Source organism: Felis catus, chromosome A1, assembly GCF_018350175.1.
Source record: "Felis catus isolate Fca126 chromosome A1, F.catus_Fca126_mat1.0, whole genome shotgun sequence".
NCBI classification, from domain to species: Eukaryota; Metazoa; Chordata; class Mammalia; order Carnivora; family Felidae; genus Felis; species Felis catus.
Window position 1 is genome coordinate 2,029,048 of NC_058368.1, and position 24,954 is coordinate 2,054,001.

At 44.6% G+C, this 24,954-nt stretch overlaps 1 protein-coding gene across 4 annotated transcripts in view; it reads right to left on the reverse strand.

Moving 5' to 3' along the window:
* LATS2 (large tumor suppressor kinase 2) overlaps positions 1 to 24,954 on the reverse strand; it is a 77,026-nt gene that overhangs the window by 38,463 nt on the left and 13,609 nt on the right. The window contains exon 2 of one of the 4 annotated variants that reach the window (XM_023249513.2): positions 22,724 to 22,778. The exons of the other annotated variants lie outside the window; for them this stretch is intronic. Within the exon in view, the coding sequence (XP_023105281.2) occupies positions 22,724 to 22,744 (21 nt within the window). The 5' untranslated portion in view covers positions 22,745 to 22,778. The remainder of the gene's footprint in view (positions 1 to 22,723; positions 22,779 to 24,954) is intronic. 4 annotated transcript variants of the gene reach the window in all.

Genomic DNA, 24,954 nt, shown 5'->3' on the forward strand with positions numbered 1-24,954 from the left:
ACTGCAGGTGGCCGGTGGTGGCCAGTGCCGCCTCGAAGCCGCCTCTGCTGCTGTCTCGGCGAGCGGCCGTTCTGGGGCTTCGTGTCTCGATGCCGTTAGACCACACTTCGGCCGCGTCAACACTGACCCAGAGCTCAACACTGAACAGAGGGCTCACAGGTCACCCAGAAGCCCTGGGACCAGCTTCTGTACAAGACAGACAGGTCCGGGGCTTCTCCTTTTCAAGGGAAGCCAAAATTCCAAATTTTAGTGTGGAGCATCCTGGTTTCTGAAAGTTGGAAACCGATTTTTTTTGTTTTTTTAACTGTAAGGTAGTGTGTGGGAGTAGAAGAAAAACGCCACTGCTGAAGACGGAGATCCCTAGGCTTCCGCTCTGTGACCTCTGCTTTCTACAGACTGGAACCCGAGCTGCCAAGTGCACTGACCGGACTCTGACTGCCGGGGTGTGAGCACGTCACCCAGAACCATCTGCGAGGCGTAACCAACCCACATCAGGTAGCGAACCGCCGTTCCTGAGAACGTCTGGTCCCTCGGGCTTCTGAAGCTGAGGGTCAACAATGAAACAAGATCTGAAAGTTCCAAAAGGACTGGAAGGAGGGCCAGCGGACGACACATTTTGCGCTGCTGGCGGAAAGAAAACAGTCAGGGGGCCTGGGAAGAGGGCAAGCAGGCAGCCTGGCACCTTGCGAGGGAGGGGCCCCCACGGCAAACGCACAGATTTCCACGGAGAAAAGTTACATCTTTAACTGTGAAAAATAAAACGTCATGTTCAAAAAACAAAACAAAAAAACACAAACAGATTTAAACCCAAGAAGAAAAGGAAGCGGAATACGGAGAGAAGCAGCAGCTCATGAAATGATAAACCGAGACCGCGAAACAATGCGATTCCAGTTTCTCGGTTTTTCTATAAAATGCATACATACAAAAAGACTGAAGGGATAAATCAACGTATTAATGGTAAAAAATTTACTTTGACCAGTGGTTGCTTGTCAGAAGTAAAGTTTTCAATGGCTTTTGTCTCATTCACCTACGGTGTCTGAAGTTTTCTGCAATTAATAGAGATTACCGTTTTAGAAGTGATGAAATGACAATAAAATTATAAAAGCTGCCCCTTCTAAGATGGTTGAACTTTTAGCGAGGACACTTATAAGCAAGCGGTCCGAGAGGAGAATGTCCAAAGCAAGAGCACCCTAGGGAGCTGGCCCCGACCACGGCGTGACCGAAGAATGCCCCACCTCGCTGTTACCACTGACTAGCACCGCACTGTCACGTGGTAATTTCCATTTTTCTAGTAGCCGCATTTAAGAAAAGCCGAACTACAAGTGGAATTAATGCTAATGTGTGTTCTTTCATGCAATATATCTTTCAGCACGTAACCGATATTAAAAACACAGAGAGGTTTCACATCCTCTTTCTCTCATGACGTCTTGCAAATCGGGTATATATTGACTCAGTATCTCAACTCAGATAGGGCACACCCCCGGGGCTCCGCAGCCGAGAGTGGCTCAGGTCCCGCCCAGGCAGCGTGGCCCAAGAGCACCAGCTGCGTCCACTAGGCCACTCAACAGTTATGCAGAACCCAGCAGACTACTCTCCCCAAGTCACGATTTGGTTCTGCTTTGTTCACAGGTTCTTATTTAACAAATTCTTATCAACTATTATCAATATTGTTAATGTTGATAATACATGTTACTCCCTGTATCTTTAATGAAGCATAACCTACATACACTGGCAGAAAAGAGTTTCTTGTTGGTGGCTGTGGGGGTGGGGGGTGAGGCATGGACATATTGGCAGGAACACCTACGGGAGGGTTTCTGGAGAGGACAGGGACCCAGATGAGTGGAACGATCTCGTTCAATAACTACCTTTCAGAGTCTTCCTCCATGTATGATTATTTAAGTGTTTCCCTCTAATTCATGACACATGTATGAAGTAGCATACCATGAAATTCTTCTGCTTGGCTTTTGTGACCTCTGGACTCAAAATTAGGTTTGGGTCTTGACATTGTTCATGCCAGCATCTAGAACAGTACTAAACGTATGCTGGTCAGCTGGCTCATAGGTGGCAGGACGGTGAGGAGGATGGACTGAAATTCTTGCCATGACGCCTCACATAATGCTCCAGGCTAGAGGGGTGTTGAGCTGTGGAGACATGCCCCTGATGGCCATGTGGCCCTGTAGATCTGGGGTGGGCTTTTCCATCAGTCTTGACTCCGGCAAGGATTGGATTAGGGCTTTATCCTTAAGCTTCTTATTTTTTTATTTTTATTTTTGACAGAGCTTGCACATGCGAGTGGGGGAGGGACAGAGGGAGAAGGAGAGAGAATCTTAAACAGGCTTCACACCCAGTGTGAAGCCTGATGTAGGGGCTCGATTTCACCACCGTGAGATCATGACTTGAGCGGAAATCGATAGCTGGGTGTTTTAACGTTTATTTATTTTTGAGACAGAGAGAGACAGAGCATGAACGGGGGAGGGGCAGAGAGAGAGGGAGACGCAGAATTGGAAGCAGGCTCCAGGCTCTGAGCCATCAGCCCAGAGCCCGACGCGGGGCTCGAATTCACGGACCGAGAGATCGTGACCTGAGCTGAAGTCGGACGCTTAACCGACTGAGCCACTCAGACGCCCCGATAGCTGGGTGTTTAACTGACTGAGCCACCCAGGTGTCCCTGTCCTTAAGCTTTGTAAAGAACAGCTCACTTTTGTCCTTAATTTTGCTTGACATTTTGGAAGAGCTTCTCCATCTCTCCCTGTCACCACCCCCACTCCCCAGGAATTGGCCTGATCATCCTTAAGCCACCTCTGAAAGTACTGGCCAAAACCAGCAGTGCCCCCGAGATCCATAACGGTCTCTAGAACTTACATCTGCTGCCCCACCCTCTTCTAGGCTGTAGGAAGGGGGAGAAGGAACAAACTGCATTCATTTTAACTGGACAACTCAGTAAGTGTGGCAGATATATACAACTGTAAAACCATGGTCACAAGACACAGAGTATTTTCATCATTCCTGACATTTTCTGAGTGCTCCTTTGTGGTACTCCCTCCTTCCACCCCCACCCACCCTAATTAACCACTAATCTACTTTCTATCACTACAAATTAGTTTCTTTCTCTAAAATATTATGAAAAGATGGGAATGCAAGCTGGTGCAGCCACTCTGGAAAACAGTATGGAGGTTCCTCAAAAAACTAAAAATAGAACTACCCTACGACCAGCAATTGCACTACTAGGCATTTACCCAAGGGACACAGGTGTGCTGTTACGAAGGGACACAGGCACCCCCATGTTTATAGCAGCACAATCAGCAATAGCCAAAGTATGGAAAGAGCCCAAATGTCCATCGATGGATGAATGGATAAAGAAGATGTGGTATATACATACAATGGAGTACTACTCGGCAATCAGAAAGAATGAAATCTTGCCATTTGCGACTACGTGGATGGAACTGGAGGGTATTATGCTAAGTGAAATTAGTCAGTCAGAGAAAGACAAATACCATATGATTTCACTCATATGAGGACTTTAAGAGACAAAACAGATGAACATAAGGGAAGGGAAACAAAAATAATATAAAAACAGGGAGGGGGATAAAATATAAGAGACTCATAAATATGCACAACAAACTGAGGGTTACGGGAGGGGTTGTGAGAGGGAGGCTGGGCTAAATGGGTAAGGGGCACTAAGGAATCTACTCCTGAAATCATTGTTGCACGATATGCTAACTAATTTGGATGTAAATTTTAAAAAATAAAACAAGTTAAAATTAAAAAAAAGAAAAAAAAAAGAAACCCAACACATGGTTTCAGGACCAAATCTTCACTAAACTGCACCGGGCAGTGTGTTATAGAAAAAAAAAGAAAGAAAGAAAGGAAAGAAAGGAAAGAAAGGAAAGGAAGAAAGGAAGAAAGGAAGAAAGGAAGAAAGAAAGAAAGAAAGAAAGAGCGAGCCCAGACTCTAGTTTCAGTATGAACTAGGTTCAAGCCTCAACTACACAACTATGTTTCGGAGCTTATGTGGCTAAATTTGTTTACCTCTCCTAATTTCGTATTCTTCATTTGCCAAACAGAAATATGTTAGGGCTTCCTTTCCTGCAAGAGCTTTGTAAACATACAGATTAAAAAATTATTGAAGGTGTTTCAATGAAAAAAAAACTATGAAAAGAAAATCCTATATAATCCTACTTCGTGTTTAGCATCTTTCATGCAGCTTGATTTTGAAATTTGCCCACAGTGCTGTGTATGTAAGTGGTCCCCACAGGCTTCTTTTAATTGGTGAATAGTATTCCACTGTACAGACATGCCAGCATTTATTTATCCATTCGCCTGTTGATGGACATTTGAGCTGTTTATTGTTTTTGGCTATTACAAATAAACCTGCTATGAACATTTATGCACAAGTCTTTTTGTAGACACAGGTTTTCATTTCTCTTTGAGAAATAATTGAGAGGAATGACTGAGACGTATGGTTGGTATATATTTAAGAAATGTTTTTACATTTCCACCGTAAATTTAAGGAAATTCTAGTTGCTATACATCCTCACCAACACTTGGTGTTATCAGACTTTAAAATTTTATCCTTGGGGGCGCCTAGGTGAAGTGTCTACTCAAATCTTTGCCCGTTTTTAAAGGCTTGTCATTTTATTATTAAGTTGTAAGAATTTTTGGGATGCCTGTGTGGCTCAGTCGGTTGAGCATCAGACTCTTTATTTCGGCTTGGGTCATGATCTTGAGGTTTGTGGGATCGAGTCCTGTGTTGGGCTCTGTTTTGGTAGCTCGGAACCTGCTTGGGACTCTCTCTCTCTCCCTTTGTCTGCCCCTCCCCCGCTCATGCTTTCTCTCTCAAAATAAATGAATAAACTTAAAAAAATTCTAAGAATTCTTTATATATTCCCAAAATAAGTCTATCATCCAATATATGAACTTGGAATATTTTTTCTTATCCCATGGATTGACTTTTTATTGTTCTAAATGATGTCTTCTGAAAAACAAAGGTTTTTAATTTCAGAAAAGTCACATTTATCAATTTTTCTTTGGTGGTCCATGCTTTTTATATTAGATTGAGAAATCTTTACCTTTTGCAAGATTGCAAAGATTTTCTCCTATGTTCTCTTCTAAAAGTTTTTGTAGTTTGTATTTAGGTCTATAATCCATTTTGACTTAATTCTTGCGAATGGTGTAGAGTTAAGCGTTCATTTTTGTCCATTAGATTATCCGTTTATCCCAGGACCATTCGCTGAACACACAAAAAACTTCTTTCCTTTCCCACTGAATTTCCTTGGTAACCTTGTTGAAAATGAGTTCACTATATAAGTGTGAGCCCACTTTTGGACTCTGAATTCTGTTTCACTCATTTGTGTTATCTATCCTTATGACAATACCACACTGTCTTGATTATTGTATAGCTCTAGAATCTATTATAATCTAAAGTTCTAACTAGTATGAGTCTTGAAACTACATAGTTTAAGTATTCTACCTATGTTCTTTTTAATATAGCTTTTGCTATTCCAGGTCCTTTGTAATACATTTAAATTTAGAATCAGCCTGTCAATTTCAATTAAAAAAAAAAAAAGCCTGCTGTGGCTTTATTGGAATTGTGCTGAATGTACAGATAAGTTTGAGGAGAACTGCCATATTAACAATGTTAAATCTTCCAATCCATGAACGTGGTATCTCACTCCATTTATTTAGATCTTTTTTAACTCAGTGCTGTTTTATATTTTTTACAGGTCTTGTACACATTTTGTTAAATTTATCCCTAAGTAGTTCGTATTTCTAAATGCTATTGTAAATGAAATCACATTTTAAATTTCAATTTCCCAGTGTTGCTAGAAAACTACTGATTTTGACATATTGACCTTTTCCCCTGTGACCATGCTAAATTATTTTGCAGGAAATTATTAGTTCTGGTAATAGATTCCTTAGGATTTCCTACAAAAGGACCATGTCAAATATAAATAAAGACAGTTTTACTTATTTTCCAATCTGTGTACTTTTATTTCTTTTTTTAAGTTTCCTTTTTCTTGAGAGAGAGCATGGGAGAAATAGAGAAAGAGGGAGAGAGACAGAATACCAAGGAGGCTCCGTGCTGTCAGCATGGAGCCTGATATGGGGCTTGAACTCACAAACCACGAGACCATGACCTGAGCTGAAGTCGGACGCCTACCTGACCGAGCCCCCCAGGCACCCACATGTACTTTTCTCTTTTACTGCTCTTTAGGCACTGGCCAGGACCTCCATAGAAGACGGAAGTGGACATCCATACTTTATTACTGATCTTGGAGGCAATATACTCAGAATTTCACCATTAAATGTGATGTTTGCTATAGATTTTACACAAGTGCCCCTTGGGAATTTGAGGAAGTTCTCTTTTATCCCCAGTCTTGTTATGGATGGCTATTGGAGTTTGTAAAATGCTTTTTCTGCATCTATGGAGATGGCTTTACTCTTCACTTTGTTGACATGGTGAATTACATCAATTTTCTAATGTTAAAACAATCCTGCATGTCTGGGATAAATTCCACTCAGTCCTGATATATTTTTACTGAATGGCATTTGCTAATACTTTGGTTAGGATGTTTGCCTTTATATAGTATTTATAAAAGATACTGGAATATTGGTCTATAGTTGTCCTCAGTGGTTATGTCAAGTCTTGATATCAGAGCAATATTGGTCTCATAAGATTAGTCAGGAACCACTCCCTACTCCTGTCTTTTGTGAGAAAGTTTGGCTCACGTTACGATTACTTCTTCCTTAACTGTTTAAGAGAATGCACCAGTGAAGCATCTGAGCCTGTAGTTTTCTTTGTAGGAAGGATCTTACTTTTAAAATTTATTTATTTTGAGATAGAGAGAGAGAGAGAGAGAGAGAACCAGTGGGGGAGGGGCAAGAAAGGGAGGAAGAGGATCCAAAGCGGACTCTGCTGACAGCAGAGAGCATGATACGGGGCTCGAACTCACAAACCGTGAGGTCCGTGAGATTGCGACCTGAGCCAAAGTTGGACACTTAACAGCCACCCAGGCACCCCTTTGTAGGAAGGACTTTAATATGAATTGAACAGGTATTAGGTTATCAGATTTTTCTATTTCTTCTGGTTTTAATTTGGTAGTTTTTGTCTTCCAACAAATGTGTCCCTCCATCTCATCTAAGTCACATTTATTAGATCACGAATTTATTGTTTACATATTCCCTTACAATCTTTTTAGTGTCTTTAGGCCCCTTGGTAATATCCCTTCATTCATTCCTGAAATTGGTCATTTGCTTCCTCTGTGTTTTTTCTTATTTACTTATTTGGGTAAGCTTGGCTAGAAATGTATCAATCTTATTGATCTATTCAAAGAACCAGCTTTTGGCTCCCCTGATTTTCTCAACTGTTCTTTTTTCTTTAATTAAAAAAAAGTTTTGTTTTCATTTATTTATTTTTGAGAGACAGAGAGAGACACAGTGTGAGTGGGGGAGGGGCAGAGAGAGAGGGAGACACAGAATCCGAAGCAGGCTCCAGGCTCCGAGCTGTCAGCACAGAGCCCGACGCGGGGCTCGAACTCACAAACTGTAAGATCATGACCTGAGCCGAAGTCGGACGTTTAACCAACTTATTTGTTCTTATAGTTTGTTTTCTTTATTGTTTCTTTTCTTTGACTTACCTTGGGTTTAATTTACTGTTCTTTTTTTCTATCTTCCCAAGGGAGAAAGTTAGATAATTGATTTTAGGCTTCTTTTCTAAAGTATACACTTAAAACTATGAATTTCCCTCTAAATACTGCTTTAGCAAAATCTCACAAATTTTGATATATAATTATTCAGAACAAGTACTTTACAATTTCCTTTGTGATTTCTTTTTTTAATTTTTTTTAACATTTATTTATTTTTGAGAGAGAGACAGAGCATGAGCGGGGGAAGGGCAGAGAGAGAGGAGACACAGAATCTGAAGCAGGCTGCAGGCTCTGAGGAAGCTGTCAGCACAGAGCCTGATGCGGGGCTTGAATCCACAAACTGTGAGATCACGACCTAAGCCGAAGTCACATGCTCAACCGACTGAGCGACCCAGGCATCCCCCTTTGTGATTTCTTTTCTAAGTCATGACTTGTTTAGATAGGAGCTGTTTAACATCCAGATATTCAGGGCTTTTAAAGATTTTAACTTTTTTCTAATCTAATTTCATTGTGGTCAGAGAACATACTGTTAAGATTTCAATCTTTGAGAAGTTACTGAGACTTCTTTCTCAACAAGCGATCCACCTGTGAACATTCTACATGCACTAGAAAAGAACACTGATTCTGCATTTACTGTGATGTTTACAAATGTCAGTCACGAAGTTCCAGTGGTTGACGATGTTCCAGTCTCCTCCACGCTTACTGATACTCGTCTCCCTGCCCCACCACCTGTTGAGAGGCGGGCCGGGGCTCCACATAGGATTGGGGCTTGGCTGATTTTTCCTTTGCTCTTGCTCTGTCTACTTCACTTCACATGGTCTGAAGCTTTGTGTTTAAATGCACACTCGTTACTGCATCTTCCCGATATACAGGCCCTTTTATTATAAAGCGGTCCTCCTTGTCTCAAGTAGCACTCATCTTGAAGGGCACTTACTCTGATATTAATGTTGCCACTACATCTATTTTATGTTTACTGTTTGCATGGCTTATCTTTCCCCAGACTTTTGTTTGAGGTCTAATTGTGTCCTTGTATTTAAGAAGTGTGTCTGGGGGCCCCAGGGGATCAGTCAGTTCTAAGTGTCTGACTCTTGATTTTAGCACTGGTCACGATCTTCGTTCACCGCGTCAGGCTCTGCACTGACAGCACAGTGCCTGCCCGGATTCTCTCTGCCTCTCGTCTGCTCACATGTGCACTCTATTGCTCTCAAAATAAACATGTGGAAAGAAAGAAAGAAAGAAAGAAAGAAAGAAAGAAAGAAAGAAAGAAAGAAAGAAAGAAAGAAAGAAAGAAAGAAAGAAAGAAAGAGAGAGAGAGAGAGAGAGAGAGAGAGAGAGAAAGGAAGGAAGGAAGGAAGGAAGGAAGAAAGGATGAAAGAAAGAAGAAAGAGAGAGAAAGAAAGAAAGAAAGAAGAAAGAAAGAAAGAAAGAAAGAAAGAAAGAAAGAAAGAAAGAGAAAGAGAGAGAGAAAGAAAGAAAGAAAGAAAGAAAGAAAGAAAGAAAGAAAGAGAAAGAGAGAAAGAAAGAAAGAAAGAAAGAAAGAAAGAAAGAAAGAAAGAAAGAAAGAAAGAAGAAAAAAGAAAGGAAGGAAGGAAGGAAGGAAGAAAGGAAGGAAGAAAGGACGAAAGAAAGAAAGAAAGAGAGAGAGACAGAGAGAGAGAGAAGTGTGTCTTACAGACAGGATATAGTTGCTTTTTAATACAGTAGGACAACCTCTAACTTTTGATCGGAGTGCTTAACCCCTTTGAGCAAATGTAATTATTAACATGGCTTTATGTAAGCCTGTCATTCCTATTTATCTCATCTGTGGTTTGTTCCTTTGTTCCTCCCTCCCTGCCTCCCTTCATGGTAATCAAAATTTTCTTAGTATTCCATTTTATTCCCTAATTGGCTCTCTAGCTTTAGCTCTTTGAATTGCTCTTAGAGCAATCTACAAACTGCAATGTGCATTTTTAATTTATCACAATCTACTTAAATGTTAATTTGTAATTATGTCACACGAAACACAGAAACCTTGCATAAATAATACAATTCCAGGGTGCCTGGGTGGCTCAGTCAGTTAAGTGTCCGACTTCGGCTCAGGTCATGATCTCACGGTTCGTGGGTTCGAGCCCCGTGTCGGGCTCTGTGCTGACAGCTCAGAGCCTGGAACCTGCTTCAGATTCTGTGTCTCCCTCTCTCTGTCCCTCCCCCACTGGCGCTCTGGCTCCCTCTGTCTCAAAAATAAACAAACATTTAAAAAAAGTTAAAAAAAATAATACAATTCCACTCAATCCCTTGTCCATATGTATTGTTATATCTATATGTCAGATAAACCCACTGATACAGTATAGTTTTTGCTTTAAATACTGATGTCTTTTAAAGAAATTGAGAGAAAGAAAGGAATAAATTAGTCTTTCATACTTGTTGATATTTAGTATTCCAAGTGCTCTTCACTCCTCCCTGTATATCCTATATTTCTTTTAGTGCAAATGGTTACAAATTTTCTCAGATTTTTGTTTCTCTGGAAACGTCTTCACTTTCTTTTTTTATTTTTTAAAAATTTTTTAATGATAATGTTTTGAGAGAGGGAGAGAGTGCACAAGTAGGGGCGGGGCAGAGAGAGAGAGGGAGACACAGAATCTAAAGCAGGCTCCAGGCTCCTAGCTGTCAGCACAGAGCCTGACGCGGGGCTCGAACTCACGAACCGTGCCGTGAGATCATGACCTGAGCCGAAGCCAGACGCTTAACCGACTGAGCCACCCAGGCGCCCCAAAGAAACGTCTTCACTTTCATTTCTGAAGGACAGTTCTGCTACGTATAGAATTCTCAGTGGACAGATTTTCTTCTTACTTCAGCGCTCTGGTAAATGAGAGAGTCCAGCCAGAAGCAACCAGGCATTGAGAGGAAGGATCTCAGGCCTCAGACCTCAGACCTCTCTGAATCCTCCGTGCTTAGCACAGTGCATGACACCTTATAGGTGCTCAATAAATATGTGCTCAAAGGACTGCAGACATTATTTGGGTTCACTTCTGATTCTGCCTTTTACTCCTACTGAATGTTACTCAACCTCTGGGCAAAACTAACTTGCATGAAACAATTATAGAACAAGACTCCTGGAGTGATTTCACTTTTAAAAATCTAACGTTGGGGGGCGCCTGGGTGGCGCAGTCGGGGCGCCTGGGTGGCACAGTCGGTTAAGCGTCCGACTTCAGCCAGGTCACGATCTCGCAGTCCGTGAGTTCGAGCCCTGCGTCAGGCTCTGGGCTGATGGCTCGGAGCCTGGAGCCTGTTTCCGATTCTGTGTGTCTCCCTCTCTCTCTGCCCCTCCCCCGTTCATGCTCTGTCTCTCTCTGTCCCAAAAATAAATAAACGTTGAAAAAAAAATTAAAAAAAAAAAAATCTAACGTTGGATTTTTGTTGATAATAACGAAAACCTTGAAATAATCTCATTGCCCCAAAACAGGGGAACTGTTAAATTCTGGCAGATGGCAGTCCACCATGACGGCATATAAACGTTTTAGACTAATGTTTTCATTGATATGAAGAAATGCTTTGTAAATAAATGTGGAGGGAAAAGAATTCAGGACATAAAATAAGGAACAGCCAGATCTGGATTTCTTAGTGTCACTACTTAGAAGACGCGTTATCTGCCGTGTGCACGGTAACCTGTGAACTAGTTCTCTCCTCTGTAAACGTTGACAGTGACAGAACCTTCCACATGGGCTTGATGAGAGGATTAAGCGATATTCACATAGTAGTTGCTCAAATATACTATTTTCATTGACAAGTAGTTCCAGTGGGTGATGGGCACTGAGGAGGGCACCTGCTGGGATGAGCACTGGGTGTTGTCTGGAAACCAATCTGACAATAAATTTCGTCTTAAAAAAAAAAAGTAGTTCTAAAATACTAACCACGTAGTCATGAAAATTATGTTAAAATTAAATCTACATGTTTATTTTGTTGAATGTGTTAACAGTATTGTGATTATGTTTTTTATTCTGTTGTGTTTTGTATCTTTTTCTGTCTTTTAGAGATACATTTAAGTATACATGAGTGATAGGGGTACCTGGTGGCTCAGTTGGTTGAGTGTCTGATTCTTGATTTCAGCTCAGGGCATGATCTCATGGTCGTGAGATCGAGTCCCACACTGAGTGCACAGCCTGCTTGGGATTCTCCCTGTCCCTCTCTCTCTGCCCCTTCCCCGCTCACCCGTGCTCTCTCTTCTCTCTCAAAATAAATAAAAAAACATTTTTTAAAAATAATAAAAACATATATGAGTGATAAATGAAATGATGCCTGATATGTTTTTTAAATATCCTAGATACTATACTTCAATTAAGTAACATACTTTCTAAAAAGTTGTCCAGAGAAAAATATTAATGTACTTTTAAATTTTTTCCAAAATAAAGAGTTAATCAAAACAACAAAAGAAATATAATATGGTAGGGGCGCCTGGGTGGCTTAGTCAGTTAAGCATCTGACTTCGGCTCAGGTCATGATCTCTCTGTCTGTGAACTGAAAGCCTGGCGTCGGGCTCTGTGCTGACAGCTCAGAGCCTGGAGCCTGTTTCAGATCCTGTGTGTGTCTCTCTCTCTGTCCCTCCCCTGCTCATGTCCTGTCTCCCTCTGTCTCAAAAATAAATAAACGTTAAAAAATAAATAAATAAATAAATAAATAAATAAATAAATAAATAAATAAATAAATAAAATATGGCCAAATAACAGTGATTATCCCTGGACAGTGGGTTGATGGGTCAACTCTACTATAGGAAAATGTCTTCCTCTTATAAATGGTAGGGTGACAGTTATTTCTCTCTTTCTCTTTCAAGTTTCATGGGTAAAACTGAGAGACTTCTAGCTTTGGGTCTGCCCCTCACCTGCTGTATAGCCTTAAACTGACCACATCATCTTTCTGGGTCTCCGTTAATTCAACTGTGTAAAGAGTCCTGTGGGCTAGATAGTCCCTACGACCGTGTAGACCACGGTTCCCTGGATGGTGCTGAGAGAAACAGGAATTCGGAAAAGGGAGAGCCCCGCTTGTGCTGGAAAAGGCCACAACGATGAATCATGGCAGAAGTGGGGCGGGAGTGGGTAGACACGGCTGGGCTGGCGGGGAGTGCAAAGCCAGCGAGTGAAGCCAGTGTGGGAGAGAGTCGCCCAGCTTGGTGGTAGTTGCCTCTCGTGTAAAGAGGCAAACACAGCTGGAGCAGGCGGGCTGTAGGGAACGAGAGAGATAACGGAGTCTGGTAAGTTAAGCGGAGATCAGACGGCGGAGTGGATACCAAGGGAGTGGCTGACTGTCACCTTTTAGGAAAGAGATACTGGGTCAAAGAGACTATTAGAAGAATCTAGATGGAGAGCAGGGTGTTAGCACTATTAGAAGAATCAGGATGGAGAAAAGACAAGGATGTGAAAGCTACACAGGAGGAAAAAATAGGAACTGGGGAAAGTATTCATTGGTGACTGAAGTAGAGATTATAGTCAAAGAGAAGTCAACGACAGAGGTCTCAACTTTTTTTGATGAACCCTCCCAGACCTTCTTGAGAGAAGGCGAGAGGAAAAAGGAGAGACAGAGCACACGTTTCATGTTGTAGGAGGAAGAGTTCTGAAACTACCAGTGAAATCCTGACGGAAGGGCAGGCTGCGTCTGTGCTGACTTGAGTCCTCTTTCTACTGGAGATCTCAGGAACCTTGGCCCAAAAGGTGGAGACCAAATATGGCAGACTGGAACCAAGCACACAGGACTTCGGAACAGATCGCCAGACACAGGAGGGGGCCTCTTACGTGAACACTTCCAGCCAAAAACACTGGAGGAACGGTGGGGACGCCAGAGCAGCAGTCGAATGAACCGCGTGGCGTCCAGGGAGAAGGAGGACGTGATAGGGGCACACGCACTTTCCAGAAGCCTCCTCTAAGGCCCTGGAGGCTGACGGCTGCCACAGAAGCCGATCTGCTCCAGTGCACTCCACTCGTGCCTGGGCCTTCTAGATGCCAAACACCACTAGCTTTACAACGGCCCTCTGCGCAGTAAAAGCTTCCATAAACCCAACGAAATTGCTTTAAACTTACATTGAATGTTTACTTGTTGCCCAGAGAAATGTCGGTACCGTTAATCACTTGTCTTGAAACGACCTTTATTTCTGCCCAATGTCGTGACTGACCGGATAGATATCAAAGCCACAACAGCACACGCCTTGCACAGGTCAGAGCAAACCTCCTCCGCGTGGTTACCACTAAGGCTGGCGAGAGGGCGACGCCGTCCCCGTGAAGCTCCCTGCAACCCTGCTCTCCAGCCACCTCACACACTTCCCAGACCGATGACACACAGCACTGTGGTTCAGCCACCTTCCCTTGTGTGCCCACCGCGGGCCGGGCGCTTTACGTTCCTTCTGGTCTGCAGCACAACTCCTACCCCGGGACTGATGGTTACCCAAAGCGTAGAGATGAAGAACCGTGGGCTCGGACCAGTAAGTTGTTAGCCTGTGGTGACGGCCAGCGGGACACGTGGCTGTGTTCTGGTCTCCTGGCCAAACCCGTCGCCTGACTTACCGAGATCCTTTCCTCCTTACTAACAGAAGCCCGGTTCTATCAGGGGCAGCCATGTGCCCAGCTAAGTACACATTTCCAAGGCTGCTTTAACCTCCTGCGGCCAAGTGACTAGGTTCTGGCAGGTGAGGCGTGGAGGAACGCGCCTCAAGGAAGAGCCAGCGCCAGATGGGCATCTTTGCTGCTGTGCTCCTGCCTCCTGCAAGCATCGCTGACTGGAGAGGTGCCAGCTGGTGCACCGGAGCTGGAAGGCTTGAATCGTGGAGAACAGAACCAAAAGAGGGGAGGAGCCTGGGTCCTCGAGGACACTGCAGAACCACCAAGCTGGCCGTGTCCGACCAACCTGCAGCCTCCATCATGTCCCCTATGGCTATTAAGCTCTGTAGCTAGGGATCTGTCACCAGCAGCTCAATTCGATTCCCAAATCATACTCCGAGCAAGCTCCGTCTGAACTGAAATCCAGTCTGTCCAACTCTAATAGCTGGAGATCTCTGCTGAGCCTTCACCGTTTAGCCACAGCTATGCTAGACGCTCGGGGTAAGGGGGAGGGCATAAAGAATGGCATCAAGGGAAGACAAACTTCCTACGGTTTCCCATATCTCCAGGAAAGACACCGAGTACACTTACAAAAATTCAAATTGTTGCGCGGAAAGATGAGTCAATTATACAAAATCACAAATCTGAAAAACAATTATGAAAAACATCTCCCTTCCCAATATACTTACTAAAGAAAATTCTAAAAATCCAAGATGAGTAGAACTTCCATAAAACTTGCATGATGAACGTATTCTGCGTTAAACTTGAGAACTACGAAACCCTGGTGGTAACTGAATGTTAACACCAAAACAAGGAGCAGCTGGGTAGTGACAATGCTAACAAATGTGGCTTTTTTGTCATTAAGTTTGAAATTTATAATAACTGCATGAAAAGTTAAAGGATGTAAAAAAACCCTCAGTTTCCTTGTTGAGTTATCTCACAACAGGTTGGCAATGACAGGGACAGTTTAGGGAGCCCTGAACGGACTGCACGCAAACATCAGATTCGGATGTCGGAGCCACTTCCTAGGACCCACTCTACCGAGTTCAACGCAGAGCTGAGGTTGCAGGCAGTGGCTGCGCCTTCGTCACCATCGGGGCCCCTCAGGAAGGGCTCATACCCAAGCCCTACTCCTCACCAAATGAATCCAATCTCTAATGCTGGGGCTTGGGCAGCAGTACTTTTCCAACGTTCCCAAATTGGAAACCATCCTCTGTATTCCACATCCTCTGTAGCACTTGCCGTATCTCCGGCACTTGCCGGGGGAAAGCGCTATGCAACAGAACATATTAAAATGCTCACTGATCACCTACTAGGGTGGCGTGAGCCATCTAATGGCCACAGACATATTTGTAATGGCAAATAACCATCCCAGTAGGAAACTGCTGGTTTTAGGTAAACAATTATTTGTGACTCCCAACATTCTTCACATTATGGCACATATGGAAAACACGAATAGTTGTACCGCATGCTTGGATAAAGGGGAAAGGTTGTGCAAAGAGAAGGCCAGGAACCGGGGCCCCTGAGGGCAGCCAGACCCAACACCTGCGCAAACTCGTAGCCCGTCGTTTCTAAAACCCAGCCAGACAGCTCCGCTCAGCACACAACACACTGTGGGGCACACACCAAGCTGAACGTCCAGATGTTGCTGCCCTGGGCTTGTTATGGCCTGTCCTTCTCCCCAGAGGGCAGGCCTCGCCGACCTGTCAGCCAACTACTCTCCAGGATGACAAGTTCCCAAGTCGGCTAGCAGGTGGGCCACGCACCGGGAGGAGAGACATGATGTTCCTCAAGAGATGTATTTTGGTCTTGATGTACTAGACTCTGCATCCTGTTTTAAGAGGAAGATGGACCAGGGCACCGGGGGGCTCAGTCGGTTGAGCATCCGACTTCGGCCCAGGTCATGATCCCGCACTTCGTGGGTTCGAGCCTCGTGTCGGGCTCTGTGCTGATGGCTCAGAGCCCGGAGCCTGCTTCGGATTCTGTGTCTCCCTCTCTCTCTGCCCCTCCCCCACTCACACTCTGTCTCTGTCTCCCCCCAAAATAAGTAAATGGTAAAAAAAAAAAAAAAGAAAAGAAAAGAAAAAAAAAAGAGGGCGACAGATCCAATCTCAGACACTTAAATAAGGGCCTCCCCTCAAAATATGGCAGTTTTCCGCTACTTACGTCTGCAAAACTGTCACCACTGTCTATTACCACACGCCTACGGCCACTGTTAAGAATGCAGAACAAACCACCAACCTGACAAACAGAGGTGTCGTTTTGTAGGAGTCGCAGAACTCATTGTTGGCAGGGTTGGAAACAGAAAGACAGTTTAAAAAATGTTTAAAAGAAACTTGACAAAATAGAAACCGTCGGAATTTGCCAGTTGTGCGAGTACTCGTTTGTCCGAATCCTTCCGTTTCTAAAATGTTTTCTGAGTCAATCAGGGATATCTATGGAGGTTTATGCAAAAGGCTGTTCATCACAGCGTTAACTAAACGAGGAGCCATCACACCGAGGCGGCTCCTGTGCCTCCATCGATGCGAGCAAAGCAAACCCGTGCCCGTGATGCCGCCAGGAGAGGGAATTGGAACCTGAGGACAACTGACCATCCAGAGCCGGCCAGGCTTTCCCAAACAAGGTAACCGCTGAAGTGTGGCCACGCAAATACTCCTCTTGCTCTGCTTCTGCGTCTTCCCCCACGAAAGTCTCTTCCCCCACGAAAGTCTCTCCCTGAGCACCCGTCGGTGGAGCACTCGTAGCCACTTCCGAGTTGCGGCCGCCAACCGGAGTCATCTTTGCTCGGGTCAGCTTCCAAAATGTTTAACGTGCTTCGGTTACCCGTGCACACCATTTATTTACAATGAACTATAAAACTTCCATTTGGACAGTGGAATACAATACAGGTGTGGAAAATGGAAACGTTTATAACGAATCATCCGTCCCTCCGTTTAAACAGCAGATGTTTTTGAGAGTTTGCAGTCTTAGGTCCAGGAGAATGAAGACCAGAACAAAACCACTGCCTAACGGGGCTTAACTCTGAGGAGACAAATGGATATTACACAACACACGCAACGAAACACTCAGGAACAAATTGTGAAAAACGCTATGGAGGGAAATTGCTGGAATGACAGAGAATAAAACAGAGGGATCTGGTTTAGACTAGGGGGGTCAGAAATTACTTTTCTGAATCTGTGACAGCAAGACAAGGCTTCAAAAGGAGTAGGCAGTTCTCAGGCCAGACAGGGCCAGTGCTGGGAAGTGGGAGGGAAGGCAGTGAAGCCCCCGGGGCCACAGCACCAACTGCAGGACACGGGGTGTGACCGGAGGCTGTGACATGGGCCCTGCCTGCGGGTCAGGAATTCATCCCAAGTGCGGTGGAAAGGTTTCGAGAAGGAAATGACAGGATCTTTTCCTTTTCAGAATGACTACGGGGAGGGTTCTGTGCAGGGAACAGATGAGGAGGGGCCGGGAGGTACCGTAGGCAGTACCATGAGGCAAAGGCGAAGGCTTGGCAGGTGGGGGACGGGGCGGGGGAGTGTGAACACGCAGGGCACAGTCTGGCAGGGGACTGACTGGCCGCGACGATGGGTAAGGAGGGTGAGAAGAGACAGATTATACACGTATGCTTTTTGTAAAGGAAGAAGTGGGATCATCCTGCAAATACTGTTTTTCCCACCTGGCACGTCCCTCCTTTCCTTAAATTCCTTTAGTCGGAAAAAAACTTGGTCACTTTTATACCAAAATGTTCAGAGTGATCATATCTGAGCTGTCAGAACTACAAGCAATTTTTCTTTTCTTCTTACACTCTTCTGTATTTTTCAAGCTTCCACAACGAACACATACTACTTTCAAAACTAGGGGGAGGCCTGTGTGGTGTGTTGGGGGGGGAGGGTATAAAACAAGGGTATGATGTGCTTGCGTCTTGTCAAATGAATTTTAAATAGCCGACTTTAATAAAACATACAGTTTATCTTTCGCAAGGCCACATTTAATTTGAGAGGCAAAGGCAAAAAAAAAAAGAGGGGGAAAGCAAGGAACTGCTACACCCAAAAGCCATTGTAATACAATTTCCTGTCACATTACTGGCATTCCTAAACTTAAGTGTTTCTTTTTTCCTTCTCCTCTTATTGACATTTCTGGGCAGTACCGGGTGGGTGTTGGTAACCCTGAAAAGTGGTTCCCTTCCCAGAGGAAGGGACAAGGAGGAAATGTGCCTGTTATCTAAACTCCTTCTTTTTTCATTAGCAAAACCCCTGCATTACAGAGAAATGATCTCGAGGCAGGGCTTGTCACCAGGATAAAGAACAGCACTTCGGGGTTAACACTTCTCTAGGTCGACGTCTGGCGCTTTCCGGAGGACGCCTCGTCCGAGCGAAACACGCTACGAGGCCGGGTGGTGTTTGTCCTCTTCCAGCCCCGACGAGTCCCGAGTAGGCGAGGCCTCTGTGCGGCCGGCCCAGGGGGAACCGCCTCGGCAAAGCGGCCCGGCTGCACCCACGGCGCGTGCGCAAACTCGCCCCGCGCACACGGCCCCGGGCACCGGGACGCCCGGCGGACGCGGCCCCCAGAGGCCAAGTGCAACGACAGCGTGACCACCTGGCCGCACAACGCTAGGCATCGAGCCCCCCGCGTAACTATGGAGGTCCGAGTAGGCCCAGCTGGAGCCCAGGAGGAAGACTCAAGCCGCTGCAGGAGGGCTCTGAGCTGAACCGTACCGCCAGGTGCCCGGATCCAGGCAGGGGAAGGTGGAAGCCGGTGTCAGCAGCCAACAGAAAAGCTGGAAAAGCCCCTGGAACGCGCGAAGCAGAAGGTGCGGGCGGCGGCGGCCAGGCCAGGGATCCGGGGCCGGTGCGTACAGTGGGCGGGGCGTCCCTGGAGAGGATCGGATGGGGCCTGTGGCCTGTGGGCGAGGGGTCCTGGGGACAGGAAGGGCTGAGCAAGTGCCGCCAGCCCCAGAGAACGAGAGGACACAAGGGAAAGGAAAGGGCCAAGTCACGGAGCAGAAACGCCCACCAGGACCGGGCGCACAGGAGCCAACACAGAAAATGGCCAGCAACACGCACACTGCAAGTTAAAGAGCTCTGCATGACCACACTAAGGGAACACTGAAGTCTGTCCTCTCCAGTGTGTGTCATAAGCACGTCTAACAACCCTTACCGAAGACACAAGGTCAGTAGGAGCTGGGGGCGGAGGGGAGGGCGGCAAAAGAGAGACCTCCAGTCAGGTACCACAGTTTCCTGGGCAGTACTGGGGTCCACGGGAATGCATCTCGAATGTTTGCTGTGTAGTTTCAGCGAGGTTAGCTGTGCAAGTGCTTGGAACAGTACTTGGCCAGCAGGTAGGGGTCCACACCAGTGTCTGCCTTTTGTCCCTGAGGCCCCCAGGCCCCCCAGGCCTCGCCCCTGTGCAGCGCCACTCTTGTGGCAAAAGGACCAGGGTCCCAGAAGAACGTGTGGAATGGGTTGAGAAACCGGATTTTTCTACACTTCTTGGCTTGAGAATGCAAAGAAATTCACTCCCCCCCCCCCTTTGCCTATTAACCAGATCACCTCAGATTTATTTGGTGCTGTGATCATTATTCTCAGGAAACCTGCCTCTGAATATACAGCCTGACCGTGGGCTTTTTTCTTAGGTCACATTTGGTGTAATCAATCAATGTGTTTGTTTACATTTCTTCGTACCTTCATTCCAATAAAGATTTCAGTCACTTAAACATTCGCAATAAAGTGAGGAAAAACTGGATTAAGTCAGGATTAGGAAATTGATGCTAACACAGAAATTCAGGCCTAGAAGAATATAGCAATAAAAAGCCAGGGCCCTAAAGAGTCTTGGAAGCTGCCAGACTTGGCAACCCTCACAGGGGACCGACAAGGGAGGTGCTTGAAGGTCAGGATATGGGGCGGTCCCCAGAGAAAGTGCACGTGCTAAATGCTCCAGAGAAGCAGAAAATGTCTCCTGGTACTCGCTTCTGAGAGAAAGTTCTCCTCGAAGCCTTCCTCTGGAGGACACAAGGTGATACCATGCTTAGCTGTTCTATGGAGCGCAGGCTACTACTGAACAGGAACCTCGCCACCGCGAGGCCCCCATGCCATCCGTCCATCTGTGCGCCCCGAGAAGCCTGGAGTGTGGCGAGCCTGCCCCATCAGACGCTTCCACCTGCTAACCCGCCGCAATTCAGTAAGAGCACACAAATCACATGCTTCTGAGAAGCAGACGTGTCACGCGTATTCACATCACTGCAACATCAAATTAGTGGTTTTTAAAAATTTGTCAGGAGGGACACCTGGATGGCTCACACAGTTAAGTGTCCGACTCTTGATTTTGGCTCAGGTTGCGATCCCACGGTCATGGGAACAAGCCCGGTGTCAGCCTCTGTGCTGACAGCACAGAGCCTGCTTGGGACCCTCTCTTTCCCTCTCTCTCGGTCCCTCCCCCCTCTCAAAATAAATAAACATTAAAAAGTAAATAATTAATTAAAATCTGTCAGGGAGAGAAAGAGGGAAAAACCTAGTAATATCATCACTTGACAAAAATGAACTACTGGGACCTCATGAAGATAAAAAGCTTCTGCACCGCAAAGGAAACAATCAACAAAACTAAAAGGCAACCAATGGGATGGGAAAAGATATTTGCAAATGACATATCAGACAAAGGGCTAGTATCCAAAATCTATAAAGAGCTCACCGAACTCCACACCCGAAAAACAAATAATCCAGTGAAGAAAGGGGCAGAAAACATGAATAGACACTTCTCTAAAGAAGCGATCCAGATAGCCAACAGGCACATGAGAAGATGCTCAATGTCGCTCCTCATCAGGGAAATACAAATCAAAACCACACTCAGATACCACCTCACGCCAGTCAGAGTGGCCAAAATAAACAAATCAGGAGACTATAGATGCTGGAGAGGATGTGGAGAAACGGGAACCCTCTTGCACTGCTGGTGGGAATGCAAACTGGTGCAGCCACTCTGGAAAACAGTGTGGAGGTTCCTCAAAAAATTAAAAATAGATCTACTCTACAACCCAGCAATAGCACTGCTAGGAATTTACCCAAGGGACACAGGAGTGCTGATGCATAGGGGCACCCGTACCCCAATGTTTATAGCAGCACTCTCAACAATAGCCAAATCATGGAAGGAGCCTCAATGTCCATCAACTGATGAATGGATAAAGAAATTGTGGTTTAGGGGCGCCTGGGTGGCGCAGTCGGTTAAGCGTCCGACTTCAGCCTGGTCACGATCTCGCGGTCCGTGAGTTCGAGCCCCGCGTCAGGCTCTGGGCTGATGACTCAGAGCCTGGAGCCTGTTTCCGATTCTGTGTCTCCGTCTCTCTCTGCCCCTCCCCCGTTCATGCTCTGTCTCTCTCTGTCCCAAAAATAAATAAACGTTGAACAAAAAAATTAAAAAAAAAAAAAAGAAATTGTGGTTTATATACACAATGGAATACTACGCAGCAATGAGAAAGAATGAAATATGGCCTTTTGTAGCAACGTGGATGGAACTGGAGAGTGTAATGCTAAGTGAAATAACTCATACAGAGAAAGACAGATACCATATGTTTTCACTCTTATGTGGATCCTGAGAAACTTAACAGAAGACCATGGGGGAGGGGAAGGAGGAAGAAAAAAAGGTTAGAGAGGGAGGGAGCCAAAACATAAGAGACTCTTAAAAACTAAGAACTGAGGGTTGATGGGGGGTGGGGGAGAGGGGAAAGTGGGTGACAGGCATTGAGGAGGGCACCTGTTGGGATGAGCACTGGGTGTTGTATGGAAACCAATTTGACAATAAATTTCATATTAAAAAAATACATATCACTTGAAACCATTAAGAGTACAAGAAAAACTGAAACTAAATTTTATAAAATAAAGTAAATGCTAAATTTAATTACCAATGCCAATATTAAAAGTATCCAATGATACAAAACATGACACTCATAACCAAAAAACTTATCTTTACAATTCCTTAAATCTAAATTGATTTGTTTCTAGAGAGAGAGAAAGGGCATTTGTGTGCAAGCAGGGGAGGGGCAGAGGGAGAGGGAGAGAGGCTCAGTCCCAAGACCCTGGGATCATCACCTGAGCTAGAATCAAGAGGCAGACGCTTAACGAACTGAGCCACCCGGCACCCCTTAAATCTATAGTTAAAGAACAGGGGCGCCAGGGTGGCTACGTCAATTGAGCATCCACTCTTCATTTCAGCTCAGGTCATAATCCCAGGGTCCTGAGATCAAGTTCCTCGTCGGATTCTGTGCTGAGCGTGAAGCCTGCTTGAGATTCTCTCTTGCTCCCCGCTCCCCTGCTCGTGTTCTCTCTCTAAAAAAAAAAAAGAAAAAGAAAAAAAGAACAGCTCCTTGCATAAGGAATATTAATCTATTGGCCTTTTTTTGTATAGAAATTTTCATAAGCCTTTAGTCATGTATGTGTGAAATATTTTAGACACTATCATTTGACATATACACTATATCATTACACAGAAAATACTTAGTCTTTTTCTAGAAATTTCTATTTAAAGATATTTCAATTAAAAACATACCCAGGAGCGCCTGGCTGGCATGCGACTCTTGCTCTTGGGATCGTGAGTTTGAGCCCTACATTGGGTGCAGAGATAACTTAAATTAAAAAAATAATTTTTTAAAATGTAGACCCAGTACATGCTAGTTACACGGGTGTAATTCACTGGGTGAAATTCACCCAGCTGTACACTTAGGAATCATGTACTTCTCTTATGTAAATTTTGTTTTATTATGAAAAGCCTAAAAGAAAACACTCCCTTATAAACATTCGGGCAAATATTTCCAGTTAGTCTCGGGTCAAGTAAAATGGGGAAAAATGTGTGCGCATGCATATACGATGGATAAAACGGTGCATATAAAAGTGTGTAAGACCTCGGGGAAAACCTGGAGTTTACTGCCATTCTGATTAATATTAGGACTAAAAATGACACTTAAACTCAAAATACAAGAGAACATAACTGAACCTACATTAAAAGGCAGTATAGTAGGAGACAAAGGAAAAAGGAAAGCTGCAACACTAGAAGTCTCTGTGCCTATTACACTGGATCTGATCATCTGAGCTGTGGGAGACCGAACTCTAGAGCTACTGTTGATCCTTTCCACGCATGCTACTTGGGTTCCCGTCAGGACTTTCTGACCGGAATTCTCTAAAAGCAAAATGCATCCTGTATACAGACCAAAAAACGGTCCAAAGTGGACTGTGAGGGTGAAGGCAGAACTGTTTTACTTTACAAAGTAACACTACACACTAAAGTGATTGAACTATTTCAGGAGCATTAAATACGGCAAATGGAGTCCTTTCTGCCAGCAATTAACATAAATTAAATGTTGATGGGAACTTCACTGGTGTCACGATCCTTAATTTTACTGTATTTGTATTTTACTGTCTTGGATACAGCACCGGCTCCATTATTTCTTGCACTGTAATTATCACTAATGGATTCTGCCATAATGAGATCCCACCTGTATTTTGGATTATTTGCTTCACTTGTTTCTTTTTACCACAGCTGAAACACAACTGCAAAGAACACCCTGCTCTGATCGCCTCTTTTGTTTGCAAGCGATTTACAGAAGATTTTAGGCTTTGCTGTTGGGTTTCAGAAGTCTCTGCGATCTTACTGGTATTTCCCCAGGACTGCTCCTTCCTACTTTCAAAACCATCAAGTTCTGTTTGTCAGGGGATAGCACTTGGCAGCGTGTTTAACTTCATATTTTCACAATGAGAAAGGTCATGCCTCTGCTGTCAGCTTCCACTGCTAAAACACTCGGCACCACATTATTCATGATCCTGTGCTTTATAAAAGCAACTTTCAACTCAACAATGCTTGCTTTACACAAGTTAATCCCAGTATATCCCAAAGTGTCAAGGAAGTGCCCTGCAAAATAGCACGATTAGTTTCACAAACATATCATCTGAAAAATGTAAATTCTCTAGCTCAGTTCTATGGTAATCACCTGCAACCAGAAGGCTGAGATTGCTTTTGGAAATAAGAGGGCATTGTTAGCCTTTTCCTGTGACTGTGAGGCCAGGAGTAGGTAATTAGGTTATTTCTAAGAAACTAAAAGTGCTCAAGCCATCTTGATATGCTTTGAGCATGAAATCTTACTAATTTTCCAAGGCAGCAAAAATGCCTAGCTTATTTCCATTTTCATGCAACTGTGACTTTTAAGATGACAGATGGTAACAAAGCATTAGCCTTCAGACGTCCCTTTAGAAGGCAATTACATTTTTACCAGTTCCATTTTACTAAAGACATTTTTACCTGGCCGGACACTAGTTCCATTTCACATGGTCCTGCCCCTCAACCTGGGTTTTACGTAGCTATACCAATCACGACAGGATCATAAATGCATAGCTGTCAGTTGTGTGCTTCTATGGTATTCGTACCACCTCCTTCCTTATTAAGGTGTCTCTTATTCTTAAGCAACCGAACAGTCAGACCACACGTGTTGCCACCAGTCTGATGACCTCTCAAGCCTGCTCACTTCCCTAACATAGCCACATCTCCTCTACCAGTATACACAGCAGGAGAAAACAGAGTCTAAGAAGAGCCAATTCATGTTAATCAACCTTCCCCTTCACCAAGTAAAAAAATGCACAGACCAAAAACAAGGGAAGCCAGTGTCTTCCCCATGACCGTTCCGAATAAGCCCAAATAAACCCCAAAGAAAGGGCAAGTGTGAAAGCCCTTCACCCCTTTACACGGACAGAACAGAGAATGCACGTGGTACCACTGCAGTAGAGTTCACA